Source organism: Astatotilapia calliptera, chromosome 7, assembly GCF_964374335.1.
Source record: "Astatotilapia calliptera chromosome 7, fAstCal68.1, whole genome shotgun sequence".
In the NCBI taxonomy this organism is placed as follows: Eukaryota; Metazoa; Chordata; class Actinopteri; order Cichliformes; family Cichlidae; genus Astatotilapia; species Astatotilapia calliptera.
Window position 1 is genome coordinate 21,323,372 of NC_137428.1, and position 14,519 is coordinate 21,337,890.

At 42.6% G+C, this 14,519-nt stretch overlaps 1 protein-coding gene across 7 annotated transcripts in view; it reads right to left on the reverse strand.

The window, feature by feature from the left end:
* Positions 1-3,341: 3,341 nt before the first annotated feature.
* ctif (CBP80/20-dependent translation initiation factor) overlaps positions 3,342-14,519 on the reverse strand; it is a 59,820-nt gene continuing 48,642 nt past the window's right edge. For all 7 annotated transcript variants that reach the window (XM_026173598.2, XM_080304197.1, XM_026173597.2 and 4 more), the window contains 3 exons: positions 12,086-12,238; positions 6,005-6,058; positions 3,342-3,686 (listed from right to left, as the gene is read on the reverse strand). In XM_026173598.2, the coding sequence (XP_026029383.1) occupies positions 3,465-3,686; positions 6,005-6,058; positions 12,086-12,238 (429 nt within the window). In that variant the 3' untranslated portion in view covers positions 3,342-3,464. The remainder of the gene's footprint in view (positions 3,687-6,004; positions 6,059-12,085; positions 12,239-14,519) is intronic.

Consider the following 14,519-nt stretch of genomic DNA (forward strand, 5'->3'; position numbering starts at 1 on the left):
TCACTCATTTTAGTATTTCATTTCTATCCCCTCTTGCATCTGCTGTTGGTGTGTTTTCACTTCCCTGTTTGCCAGATTAGAACATCTATAACATCCTTACTGGCCCTGTTTGTGTTGTGATTCTGCGTGAAATAAAACAAAGAAATCTAACGTTTCAGCCTTTCACATGTGTTTACGTGTTCAGAATAATCACGTGAGATTATGTTGATCGCTGTGGATAAGGGCTGGAGGACATCCAATAGGTTTGAGGGACGGGGCCCTCAGCAGGGAGGTAACCCCTGCATTAAGAGCGCCCATCGGGACGCCAAAGTCGTGGAGCCCCCAGGCATATGTTGGGGGGCTCAGCAAAGGCGAGTCACTGATGAAGGTCGCTGCGTGGCAGTCGTGCACACCAACACAGACGGCGCTGTTAATTTCTAAAGTGTGTTCGGCTTAATGTGTGACGATGTAAATGAGCTGCAGCGTGCACACGTATGAATTGTTAGTAAAATGACCCACTGCGGCGCCACGATTAGTTACGCAGTCTGTCTGCTGACGACGGAGCCAACCACGTGTGTGCCATTGTTTCTTTTGTCATGTCTGAATGACTTTTCTTTTTTTTTTGTCTAGTGATACCACGCCAGCTTCCATGTGACTGCACTGAGAAATTGACGAGACAGAAAAGAAGGAAAAAAAACCCCCAACACACACCAGAGTTTGTTCCAGCACATCTTTTCTTTCCTATTAGTTTATTTTTTCAGCTGCTTAGAAAAACAAAAACAAAAGCTCATCACAGATGACCCACCGTCGTCAATCCCAAAAGCTCGTCCGCGCGTCGGCCGGGCCGCTCGTTTTGTCAAGATTCACGAGAAAATCCAAATGAGGGTGCATCTCATTCAGTCGTCGAGTGAGTCACGTGACCCGAGCGCAGGGGTCTAAGGGCACAAGGGGTTGGAGGTGGGGGGAGGGGGTGCCACAGATGATGGGGGCAATCCCCACCTGCCCCAATCTGCTGAGAGAGGGAACCGCTCTTTGCATAATGGATACTGACTGATGGCCTTTTCTTTTTTCACAAAGGAAACTCCAGAAATTCCAAACTTACACACTTGCCAGCAAGCTAGGTATCACTGCTTCAGATGTGTTAAAAACCCACCAGAAGAAAAAAAAGTTTATTTTTAATATATATATATATATATATAAATGAGCTAAATATAATTTAAATACAAACCTAAAAACAAAATAAGACAACAACAAAAGACAAAACAATAAAACAGATCACTTCTTAAGCAGACACACACACGTACAGATGATTGGGATGCGTCTTCAAAAAACATCTGAGCTTAAAAAAGAAAAAAAAATTGTCACCCATCTCATCTAACTAATCTTCTGGGGTGTGTTTCTACCACACAGGATCTTAATTCTTGATGCAAGACACAGAAAATAATAATAATATAAAAACAGCCCACAGAGAATCAGTGGGAACTAAGCATATATATGTGTGTGTGTGTGATTACTCCCAAACAGCTACTTCCTGATGAAAAAGGATGAGCTAACTTGTAGCCACACAACCACGGTATTCCTATGTGTAACATCACTGCTGCATTATTCCCCAAATTTAAGAGGTTTTTTTGTAATACTTGTAATTATATCGTATGCAGATTATATATAGAGAGCCCATTTAAAAAAACAAAAACAAAAAACCCCCAAATAAACGTGATTGGCTTGGTATGACTATTGCAGTACACACGTTAGCTGGAATAAGGGTCACACATGACTAGCTAATATGAGGTCAAACAGTTAAGATTTTTCTTGTCGTCATTGTCATCTTCAAATACACAGGTTAATAGTTGTCATTTCTCTCCAAAAGGAAAAAAAAATCAAGACCAAACTACAGTCGATATTAAACACTTGCAAAAACATCCACTGCAAAGAATGGCTTGCGTAGGAGGAAATTGTAAAGAAGCATTGTACTTCTGCTTCATTGTGTGCCATGCTTATTTTTTTCTTTTAGTTGTCACATCACTTTTTCAGTTGTTTTATATTTATATATATTTCCTTCAACAACACAACGATGCGATAAAGTCCTCAGCACGCTCGCTGCTGTGCCCTAAACAACGGAGAGAAAAAAAGGGCAATTGACAAGGCCACTAGTCCATTAAAACATCCTCCAATCCCTCACTATGCTCAACTCAGATCTCTCTCTACTTGAATTCGCCGTTACTCTGCAACGCTGATTCCAATTCAAACTTCCTACTTCTGTTTTTTCTGAGTTTTCAAAGCAAATCGCCTCAAAACGGTGCAAAACAAATCGATCCTGTGCAATAAGGCCTATGACTATAATATCTCATACATATTACCATTGAAACAGGACTTCAAAATGAAACATTGATAACCAAAAACAATAAATGATAAAAAAAATATAATGATGATGATGATGTGGTTAACAAAGCATAGACGTGCACGGCTTAACAGCAGAAGAGACATTCCGTAGCAAGACAAAAACAAAGGAATTATCAGACAGCAGTGTCTGATTTAATTTCCTAATGCTGCTCCCCCCTCACCCCACCCTCTGCAATATTTCTACTGCTTCTATTGGCTGTGTGGGCCTGAGCTTGGGGAACAGGGAGTTGGGGTGCCAGTGGGGTGTGCTCGGAGTGTGTCGTCTCACAGGGGCTCAAGCAGCCATCTGTCACCCTACTCTAGCCAGCCTGATCTTTATCCCCAACCCAGCCTGGCCCAGCAGGCCCGCTGTCTCATCTCCTCAAAAGGGCTTCCTGCTGGGTGGGGGGTGTCGGGGAGACAAAGGCAGGGAGGAGCTGTGGGGGGGCTCCACAGCGAGGCCCTTTGACCTGGTCCCTGGCCTGGCAGGGCAGACAGCCCAGACAGACAGCACTGTGTCTGCTCCCTGCCTCCTCCTCTCTTTTATCAGCCACACAGACCCTGGGGGCTAACGGAGAGACAGAAGAGGGAAGGGGAGGAGGGGAGGTGTGGCAAACGAACACAATGAAGAGACTGACACAGACCCCCACCCGCCCCTTCGCTCTCCGTCCTCTATTCATCTCTGGGCACAGATCTCTCTATTCCCCACGGACAGACCGCTGCCCTCTCCTCCTCTCTGCTACGTGACCCCTCTCTTGTCTCTTCCCTCCTTTATCCAGCAGCCAGCCAAGCTCTCAGGCTCCATGTGGCCGAACACACCCACACTGACTACCTATCAGTTACCATCTTCTCAAATGTGTGCCAAATGTGGCACATGTAGTGTTGGCTTTTTGGGTTACCTGTTAGGAGGCTCTTACATGATTTGTCTGTGGTAGTGGTCACCTTTTCTTATCCGTTTTGTTTTTTAATAATGGAATTTACAGTTAAGCTCAATAGCGACATTTACTTCTTTAGGCAACAGAGATTATTACAATGCATAACCAGAAAACATCTGTTGTGTTGGGGTGAGGAGGACACATCTCCTCTTCTCCTGTGGGAGCTGGCACCTAGGCAGTGGTGGTGAGCTTTTGGATGGTACGGTTGTAGTACTGGGTAGTGAGAGCCTCCAGGGGGCTCCAACGGTGCGCATGCAGTTCGATGACCTCCATGAGCAGAGAGCGAGTCAGCGGAGATTCGGCGGGACAAAGCATCTTGTCTCTGACAGCTGCTAAGAGCTCTGTCATCATCTCGGGGAGCTGCTCTTCCAGCAGTCGGCCTGTGCTCTGCAGCTGGTGGAGAGACAAGGAAGGGAGGGTGGGGGAGTAAAGAGGTAGGAGGTCAGAGAAAAGAGTGCGTGTGTGCGTCCTTAACTGAGAACAAGACACAATGTCTGGCACCTTGTTATTGTGGATACAGTCAGACAAGCAGAGGTTCACACACCCTCTGGCCATGGAGATGTGTGCATGCCGAGGCTGCCAGTATGTAATCAAGACTGCAAACATTGTGTTTGCGAGCATCTGGGAACTCTTTTCCAATCAGAGCTCACCTGCCTTAGCCCTTTCTGTCCTTTTAGTTCTAGGTATTACTTTCTGCCGTTTAAAGGATTTATTGCTGCCTGGCAGATTTCCCATTAAATGTGGAGGCTGTGGCTCTATGGGTGATGCAGACTGTATTCGCCCCCACCCCACCCACCCCTGATAACAAGACCCCTGATATAGTTTGCAAGATAGTTGTTCCAGGGGGCTAAATTTCTGTGTTTTTACGTTTACATCCTGCTAGCTTCGTTTAAAAAACACACAGCCTCTGGTCTAAAAAACCCACTGCAAAGCCAATTAGGTACTTTAACTGTGTTCTTTTATGGCCAGCAGGGGGCGACTAGTCTTGTTGCAACAAGAAGTTCAAATGTATAGAAGTCTATGGGAAAACGGGCCATCTGCATACCACATTTATGACCTGAGTAAATTCTTTCCTAATAAATTTATGATTGTGGTCGCTACTTTCAAGTCTTTCGTGATGTTAAATCCATCTGCAGAGTACAATTTAGTTATGCTTCGACTGATAATGCTACTGATAAGCATATAGTTTTGCTTCCCAGTTTTAGAAACACTACGCAGCAAAAATGCTCAAATTAAGGCTTCAATATGCAAATCCAGAAACCAATGACTGACTATATCCATCTTTTGTATAGAGATCGAAAATGTGATGTAATTTCCGGGGTAAAACCGCAAAGGATTGTAGGTACGAGTGGCAAGCGGTACTAGGGCACGCAGGCTTTCATAAGAAAACAGTCACACAACGATAAAAAGAAACAAAGAATGGCATTATTAACTGCAATAGCCGGTCGCATGACAGCCATGGGAAGCCGACGGGTAAGGAGATCGTTTTTTTATCGGATTCTGTCGTGGAAGAGAAATTGTTCAAGCCATGTTTCCGAAGTAACAAAGAGCCGACTGATGGCTTCTGTTGTAGTTATTACGTAATTTATCATAACATAATTGTTGATGAGGGTTACAAATAAGTCTTATATTGATTTGAATTGAATTCGTTGCACTATGCTGCTTTGTTCACTGTGGCGATCCAGACTGGGCCCCCTCTATCAACCTGGGTCATACCGAGTTTAAAGCTGCTACCACAGCGAGATTTGATCGGTTAAGTGAGAGAGCGATATAAAAACAGCCGCGAAAAGTCCCGCATATATGTGCCCAAAGTGTTGTATTGAAGCAATCAAGTGATGAATAACTGTTTTCAAGTAAGTTGTTTTGCAATGGTTATTATTATTATTTTTTGCATTGTTGATTTGTTTTTCACCGAAGCAGCTAATAAAGCATAGTGGATTTTTACAATTTTGCCTGTTTCTTGTAAGATCCTATAATAGAATGAAACAATAATGCCAGTTATAAATAAAGACAATAAATTGAATGAATTACGAAACACTTATTTTATTTCTACTGGATCTGAAAATGTAGTGTAATACTACAACCTGAAAAGACAAATAGATTGTGTTTGCCTGTACGGGAGATAAAGAGAAAAAAAAAATTAACAACAGCTGTGAAATGGAATAGTCCAAATCACCAAAGTAAACTGGACCTGGGCTTGTTGCAGCGATCTGAAGTTACCAAACATTTTGTGAGTGTATGCACCCACACTTAGGACCATATAATAATAAATATGTGCGTGATAAAAAGTTGGGCAGCACGCTAACGTCCTTACTCCACTCTGTATGCTCGTATAGGTCTAACCTTTTCACTCCTTTGATTTTTTTCCTTGTACTTTTTTTTTTTCTTGGTTTGCCTTTTCGTCAAGTCTGTCTTTGTACGGACCTGCCGTGTTCTCCGTCGTTTTGTACATAACTGTTTTAGGGGCAAATAAAATGCAAGTAGGGATTAAAACCGCAGAATTAATGATTACCGGTGCTGGAAATGCTAACGCTTGATGCAGTGTTTTGATTTTGCTGCCAGTCGTACCTACAATGCAATGCGCGAAAGTCACGTGGTCTGTCAATCTCTATACAGTCTGTGGTGTCTGTATAGGCGAGCACTTGTGTTTGTAGGGGCCAGTTTGACTTTTGAGTATGAAGACTTGACTTTAAGTAATTATGCATTGATACCTCCATGGAGCAGCAGAGGACTGCGTCTTCCTTAACATCCGTCGACTCTAGCAGCTGCAAAGGACAAGAACAGACACTGTAAGACTTACAAAGCAAAGGGCTGCGCAAACTAGCACAACACAACTCCAGAAGTAGCACAGTAGAAATGATGGAAGATGCACTGTATACATACAAAAACTGATTTAAACCACTTGATGAAGAGAACAGAAAAATGTGTTCATGAGTTCACAAAGAAACGGGGAGGGACCTAATCCTGATTGTAAATATTTTTGACATTAACATTTTAAATCCTGGAAGACAACACACTGAGCTTCCAGGCTGCCAGCAAACATCACACATCATGCCTTCCTTTACGCACAATGTACATACACACGCAGTAGCACACACACGTAAACACACAGCGTGGCCAAAAACAAACAGTGGATTGGGTAAACATGCTAGCCCCCTCCCACCCACTACCACACACACACACACACACACACACACCAATGCCGGCCCGCATGCACAGATGGGCATACAAATACTCCCCTGAAACAATGCAGGCAGAGAGAGGTAGAATAACATTATGCCAGAATACGAGCTTCTAGGTTCAGTTTACAGCAGAAGCGACTTTGGCTAAATGCTCAACTCTAATGCTGCCTTAGTCTTCATAACACTGTTTACAAAGCTCTGCTTTGATTAAACTGATGGAGGGAAGGAAGTACCATGGAGGAAGGGGGGAGCGTGTTTTGAAAATGAGGAAAATACTGTCACGTATCAATGCGCCGTCCAGCGACAGAGTAAAGGAAAAAATAAGTGAGATCACGGAGGGAATAAACAGGACATCACCTTGTTCAGGAGAACGACCCATAAATCCAATTTGTTTTTCAATGCCAACTGTATATAAAAATGTTCAATCTCTTATATGGTTTATCACCTGAATCTGTATTACCTAACATACTGTCCCACAGCTTAGCAGTGTTGGCTCACTCTTAAAAAAAAACAGAAAAGAAAAGCTTTTTAAACCCACTGCATGCTACCAGACTGCAGACAGACATAATTAGCAACCAGCTGATGGGCAGAGAGCAGCATGAAGTTGCCAAATCCCGATATTTCACACAGGAATTGGTGCATCTTAAAACTGGAAGTTTAAAAAAAATGGCAGACTGACTCTCCATAAAGGCTCATGTTGCTCTGAAGCTATTCAATGATTAAAACAAACAATTTTGTATGAATAAGTTCACTATAAAAACGGCAATGATATAATATGTGAGTACTAGATAGAATGCATCATAGAGACTCCAACCCACTCAAGTAACCCAACTTCAGTATTTCAGAGCTAAATAACACGATCACTGTGTTTTCATTTTAAAACTGAGCAGACAAACCAAACCCTGTTTAAATGCATGCTTTAGGAAAGACGCTGTGATCAAAACCAGTCATTCAAATGTCTGACTCCTCAGAGGTAAAAACATTTAAAAAAAAAAAAGTAATCCTCCACCATTTGATGCTATGCTCCACATTCACTGTGAGCAGGCCTCTTATTTCCACACTGTAAGCTTAATGGTATTCCACCTATCATTTAGGTCCAACAGTTGCTCAGACGTCAGCTCCTCAGTATGCTCAGATGGGTGTGGTGACAGTGTGGCTGTTTGATGTGGAAACTCAAGTCCCGTCCTTTTCCAGAGCAGGAGAACTATGTGACAAGCGGGATTAGCTCATAATGAGTTCCCCGGGGAACCGAGGGAGGAAGTTTTGTTCAATACACTTATAACGATCTAATCTATACTCATCTATCATCGGCTTTCCTATCCGTTGCAATAAGCTTTTCCTCTCTTCTCTCTCCTGTCACTGCTGCACCGTAACACATGGTGTGTTCCAGCTGAAAAATCAGCATTTAAAAAAAAAAAAAGTTTTTGAGAGACAGCTTAACACTCAGTCTCTCCGGCTGAAGCTGAAAACACTCGGATGTCTGGTTGGTTATATCATCAAGAAACTAATCTTACTGCCATGGGAAAACCCGGGATTCTGTGCGACTTCCATTTACAGTATTTTTATTTAAAAGACATCAGGATTAGAAAATACAGCCGTCTTATTTTTTTTCCCTTTGATTGTTTCACAGCACTGAAGAGAAGAAATAAATCCAAACACGGCTCTGTGAGTGACTTAAATGAGTTTGGACTTCACATGTGCATTAGTGCAGCGGTCCCCAACCTTTTTTGCGCCACGGACCGGTTCATGCCCGACAATATTTTCACGGACCGGCCTTTAAGGTGTCGCGGATAAATACAACAAAATAAAACTAGTACCGGTACCGAAAAAAAGAAGATTTATTCATAACACACGTGAAAAGACCCAGGAAAACCGAGTTAACGATAAAAACGATAACAAAATAACACTGAAAACCGATAAAAACCCTGAAAACCATACATTTCACACCTGAGCCTCAACTCTCGCGGCCCGGTACCAAACGACTCACGGACCGGTACCGGTCCGAGGCCCGGGGGTTGGGGGCCGCTGCATTAGTGTATCTTCAAGGTTGTATCTTCAATAACTGCAGCACGGGATGAAGCAGAGCGAAACATGCTTTATTAAAAACACACAAACTCGAAGGATTCTGACGTAGTAGACAAAACTGGAATTCACGCTTCAGGACCAGCCCCATATTTGTCTGGTATCTGTTATAATTTAATTTAATTCAGTTTTATTTATGTAGCACCAAATCCCAACAACAGTTGCCTCAAGGCACTTTATACTGTAAGGTAAACACCTACAATAATACAGAGTTTAACAATGTAAGACTGTTAAACTTTCCCCCCCTTGAAAACCCTGAAAGCTGTCTTCTGAACTGAGTGGTTTCTGTCATAGAACAAAATGACTGAGTGTGCATCAGAAGTGAGCGGAAACTATTCTAATGATCGTCTAACCACGTCTTTATTAATACATACTGACGTGTCAACTTGTCATTAAGAATACAGAGGTTGTCAAATCTTAATGGGGGAAAAAGTTAAAATCCACTGAACAAGTTAGTAAACAGCTACTGGTAGCTTTCTAAGAGGGAAGCCAAGATACCATATAAATAGGTCCTGATGTCACCACCGGAGGGTATGTACATGCTGTCTACCAGGAGTGACTGCAAACCAATATCCTGATGGCAACTTCTATGGGTCACATGATGACATGATGATCTTTTGGGGTAGAATCATGAGCCACACTGCATCACAGTTTTTCCCCTTCATTTGAAAATAACAGAGTTGAACTCAAGTGATTCAATAATTGGTAGTGTGTATGATTACTGGTACACAAAGAATGTTGCTTTAACTCAAGGCTAAAGGTCCAAGTCAAAAATCTTTTATATGATTTTTATTAAGTTCTGACCTGAAGGGTTTTTGCCAACCTTTGTTACCATGGCAACATATTAAAAAAGAAGTAAGCCCAAGAGACAAAAAGATAGATGAACGTGTCATTTTAATTGTGCTACAACGCATGCACAGCTGTAGAACGGGTCACTTAATCTAGCAAAAAAAGCAGCTAGTTGGTGAGCAGTCACAGATCAACTGAGCTAAAACAGGACAGCAGGTCCTGGAGCTTCAGTCAAAAGTAGGACTCAAACAAATGCAAATATTGCTCTGTAATGGCAGGATGTGTCAATTGGAAAAAAGTCATTCGTTTTAAGGTGTGCTTTAAATTTAATTTTACTTGAGGATTATGTCTTTTAGTTTGTTCTGTGTGGGGCAAATCTTCCATTTGATTGGAGCTATAGCAGCCTGTCAGTTATTAATGGATGGGATCAGCACTCATTAATTTGCTCTGGCTATAGGAGCTGGCATTTAAGCCCAAACACTAACACACCTTTGCTGTTACCTGATCCTGTTGTGCAGGCTACGTTTACTGGAGAAGTGTCTCCTCTGCAGGGACATATGTATGCATATGCAAACACTTAGACCGCATGTATAAGGCGGGTGTGCGTGTGCATATGCAAACACCTATTGCACATAGCTTGTAGCAAGAATCTGACAATCGCATGTTACAACAGGACAATCAAAACAGCGGCCAGATCAAAGTCACGAAGACTGTCTCTAGGAAACTGATTATTAGACCGTTTATGTGGGCTTGAAAAAACACACACACACACACACACACACACACACACACACACACACACACACACACACACACCATATATCCTCATTATTAGTGTTTAAGTTGTTCACAGGCGCCTTCTGACCTCTAGTCTTCTCGGGGCTCCCTTCATACTGCTGATGTAGATTATAGAGGCGTGTTTGTGTGTATTGCTGACTGGTTAGTCCACACCCTTGGTCATGCTGTTGAGCCTTTTAACAAGCCTGAGATAAAGCCCTGGGCATACCCTCAGACAGGGTGTGGATGGCTTAAACTGTTTGCGATTGTTTTGTTTGTTAATGAGACGCCAGGTGTGTTCAAACTACACTAGAAATATGGAAGTGAAACAAAAGCTGAATTTCAGAATCCAGCCCTCCACCCTCACCAGAAAAATGCACGCACTGTGTAGGAGTTAAAAATAATGTCACCAAATATCCAGCATAGATGCTGGGAGGCTGACGCCTCTTTGCCTGCGAGGAGGTCCTCTGTTTAACCAGCTCCGACTGTTGGGCTGTTGCTCCTTTTGTACTACATCACTTGATCTGGGGCTTGGCTAAGATCTCACTGGCTAGATTTTCTAATGCCTGGAAAAACAGAACAAAAAAAGGGGGTGCAGAGGTCTCCAATTACCCCACTTGAATTTCAATATGAGGAAATGTTCTCCAGTGATGCCAAAAAATTACTTGTCTCCCTGAGGGCTGGACGATATGTTTTCAAATCAGATGCGGGGAGGTTTGAAGTGTCATTACACGAATCCTTTTGTTCCGTATAGAGTTCACTTCTATCTCCTCTCACTCATGCAACCAAACCTCACTCTCCTTCTGCTGATCCGACAACAAATAGAACTTCATCTCACAGCTGCATGTGGTGCAGCAGATGATAGAATTTGTTAATGTAAAATCACATTAAGAAGATACAAACAACAAAGGAAATATCATAAAGAATCTTACTATAACGACTGTAGTGTACGTATGACTGTCTTTGCCCCATCTCCTCCTTATTGGGTGGGCCTATCTGAATGAAACTTTGTCACACATACAGCAATTTTTAATTCTCCGTCTTTTTAAAATGGATTTCTTATAAATCCCAATTGTTTTGATTCTCATGTTCATCATCCCTCTGTGAATGCCATGTTATTCTATGTGGTCCGAAATGCGTGTCTGCGGTGGACGTTTGTTCAACTCACCGCTAAATGTGGGATGAAGAATTAGAAAAATTGCCGCTAGCAAAAGAAGTGGAGTCTGCCTCTGTGAGTTAATGCCTACTGCGATCATTGAAGGGAATACACACTAACCCTCACAGCCTTATTCAGTTATTTGACTTAGTGTTGCCATGTGATTCGTTGATTTAAATACTTGCGTTAAGGAGCAGTTGAACAGGTGTACCTAACCAAGCAGTGATGCTATTTTGTGGATGTGTATTTTTGGACAGTGTTCAGACTAGTTCCTACACCTGACCTTGTTTTTCCTCTCTCGTTCAGACCCTGTATTAAAACCAAGCTTCCTCTCTGCTGGTTTCTTTTTTACCTGTTGTGCCATGAGTTGACAGTCAACCTGAGCCACAGTCTCCCCCACTTCCCCTCACCTCCCTCACCTCGCTTGCTTCCCCTTTCAGTATTTCATTTGTCATTAACCACTTCTGTATCGCCGTGCGTCTGCTGCGGCTTCCCTTAATGGTTTCCATGGAGACCGAGAGAGCGTGTCTAAGTGAGCAAGACCAGCTGATGAGAAGTGAACCTGGGGTCACAAAATTTTACTGGAACTGATGGTGTCCTGGCTGTTTTTGCACCACTAACCAAACAGAGCTGTGGTTTCAAGAGTCTAGACTGAGTCTGGCCAAAAACAGGAAACTCTGATTCAGTGCATGTATTGAACTGAGCAAGCACGATACAGAGACGCAGCCGGGCACTTTCTTTTATTCGAAAAGCGTGAAAGGGGTTGATAATTTTGGCTAGTGACCTAAAAGAAAACAGATACAAACCTCTCGTAGACAAGTGTAGATGGGACACACCAGCACCCTGAACGGCTCGCCGGAGCTCCTCATGGTACCAAACACTTCGCACAAGAAGGTGATGAAACCCAACCACCGCTCCACATCTGACTGCTGGAGCTCCTCGCGACAGGAAAAATCCCTCTGAGTGGAAAAAGGATGCTTGGTTAGTTTAGAAAACACACTGAAACATTCCCGGTTATCCAGCTTCAGTAGCTGTGTAGTACAAGTAGGCAGTGGGTAGGTAGGTGTTAAATTCATAAGTGAAGATGGTTAACCATCTTCCTGGCAGAACCATTAATCATTATTAACAACTTTTCCATCTCTCTAATGGGATTTTTTGGTAGGTGGCACATATATTAACCTTGTTCCTCAACGTACTTGAAGCCAAAAAGCAGCTTGAAAATGCATTAAAAAAATTCCCAAATTTCTTTTAACTGCCAGAAGTGGATGCGAGTGTGTTAATTTAGTTTGAAAGTGAAGTGTGGTGAACTGTGTGGTGCTGTTAAAGTGCCGGGGTTAATATGTGTTAATGCTTAATGTGCACTTGTAAAGATGTTATTCAGCAGATTAAAGTGAAACTTTATCAACAATCAGAGCCGCTCGCTCTGCTGCCTGTTGGGCTGCTGAACGGCTACACTAAAAGTCTGCCTGTGCACAAACAACGGAGACGTAAAGAGGTTTGGCAGGAAGCTCCGCCCATTTAAAAACAAGCGCAACACGCGCTCAAAATTAAACTAAAATGATTCAGCAAATTATCATATCATATTATAATATCAAAAGGTGTCAACAGTAATAGACAAAAAGGGGCCCCTGGGACTTCTGAGCTGTGTTAAATATTTCATTATGAGAAAGTCTGACTATGTTCAAGCAAAGCCACAGCAGACGCACAGTAATTCCACCCCATACTGAGATCCAGGGGCCTGAAAGCAGCATCATTAATTAAAGCTTTCATGAGCCCACTTATGACATTTAAAATGTTTTAAAGCAAAAAAAAAAAAAAGTCAAAATGTCAAAGACAAGGGGGGAGGGGGGGCATGCTGGCTGGCTAGCTAGGAAGTGGATTTTAAAGTGAGGAATAAAAGAAAAGAAGGGACCTGACAGCTGAGATGAAGAGGGGGTGAATAAAAAAAAAGGGGGTGGGGTGTAAAAGGATCAAGGCAAGATTCACTGCTGCTGGATTTGGGATAAAAACAAGTTTAGCATCTAAAGGAAGAGGTGGAAAAACACTAAAGCTCAAGGGAGGAGGAAAAAGAAGAGCGTAGGAGTACAGGGGGGGGGGGCATAGAAGCGGATGGGTTAACATTTAGTCCTTGCCGGCATCAAGGATGTGTTGTATGTCTACTTCTAGTTTGTCTGCTGCTCTCAGGAGTTTGCGAAGGGCGAAAGGAAAAGTTTGGCGGGTGAGAGATGCACTTGGGAACTATGCAGGATGAAGTAGTGAGGCAGTGGCCTGTGTCATTCTAGGTGAGGGGAGGGTGATAAGATGGGGCAGCTCTGGAATACAGAGCTCATGAGGGATGAGGAGGAAGGGGGAGTGAAGTATGCAACGGCGAAGGGGATGTTTTCACGGAGGGTGCGAGACTGGAACGGTGCAGTTAAGTGAAGACACGGAGAGGAAAAAGGGGGAACGGGTTTCTTTCTTCCCCCCTGGGTGTTTAGATTAGCTGCTGTGCCCACTGACATTTACGGCGTCTCACACACAAACACACACAGTGGGCTTCCACCTGAACGTTCTCAAAAAAGCAAAGCTTGAAAGTAGCTGCTGAAATGACAGATTATTATGTTAAAACGGGGGTAGGCAACTCCAGGCCTCGAGTGCCGGTGTCCTGGAGGTTTTAGATGTGTCCATGATCCATCACAGCTGATTTAAAGGGCTAAACGACTCCTCAGCATTTCTTGAAGTTCTCCAGAGGCCTGGTAATGAACTAATCATTTGATTCAGGTGTGTTAACCCAGGGTGCGATCTAAAACCTGCAGGACACCGACACTCGAGGCCTGGAGTTGCCTACCTCTGTGTTAAAACATAGAGTATAAAATATGATGTTTAATGCTCATTTAAACTTCTTGTTTACAATAACTCATGCATTTCAAGGCATAAAATGGCAGGTACAGTCAGGGGGATTCAAACATTAAAGCAATAGACTGGACAAAAGATTTTCTGGGTCATTATTGCTTCATCTGAAAATGCTGTTTTGGTTAATCAATTAAAAGTGTTTAGTCTATTCCCAAAATATATAAAAAATGATTCAGACTAGAGGTTTTGTTGCTCTACAAACAATTAAATATGAAACTGTTTTCTGCTTAATTTTTAATGATTAACTGCAAAAATGGTTTAGCTGGAAGCTCAACAGTGTGACATGGATTTAAAATATCTAAATTCAGATTTACCAGATTTATCATTTTGACCAGTTTATCATAGTTA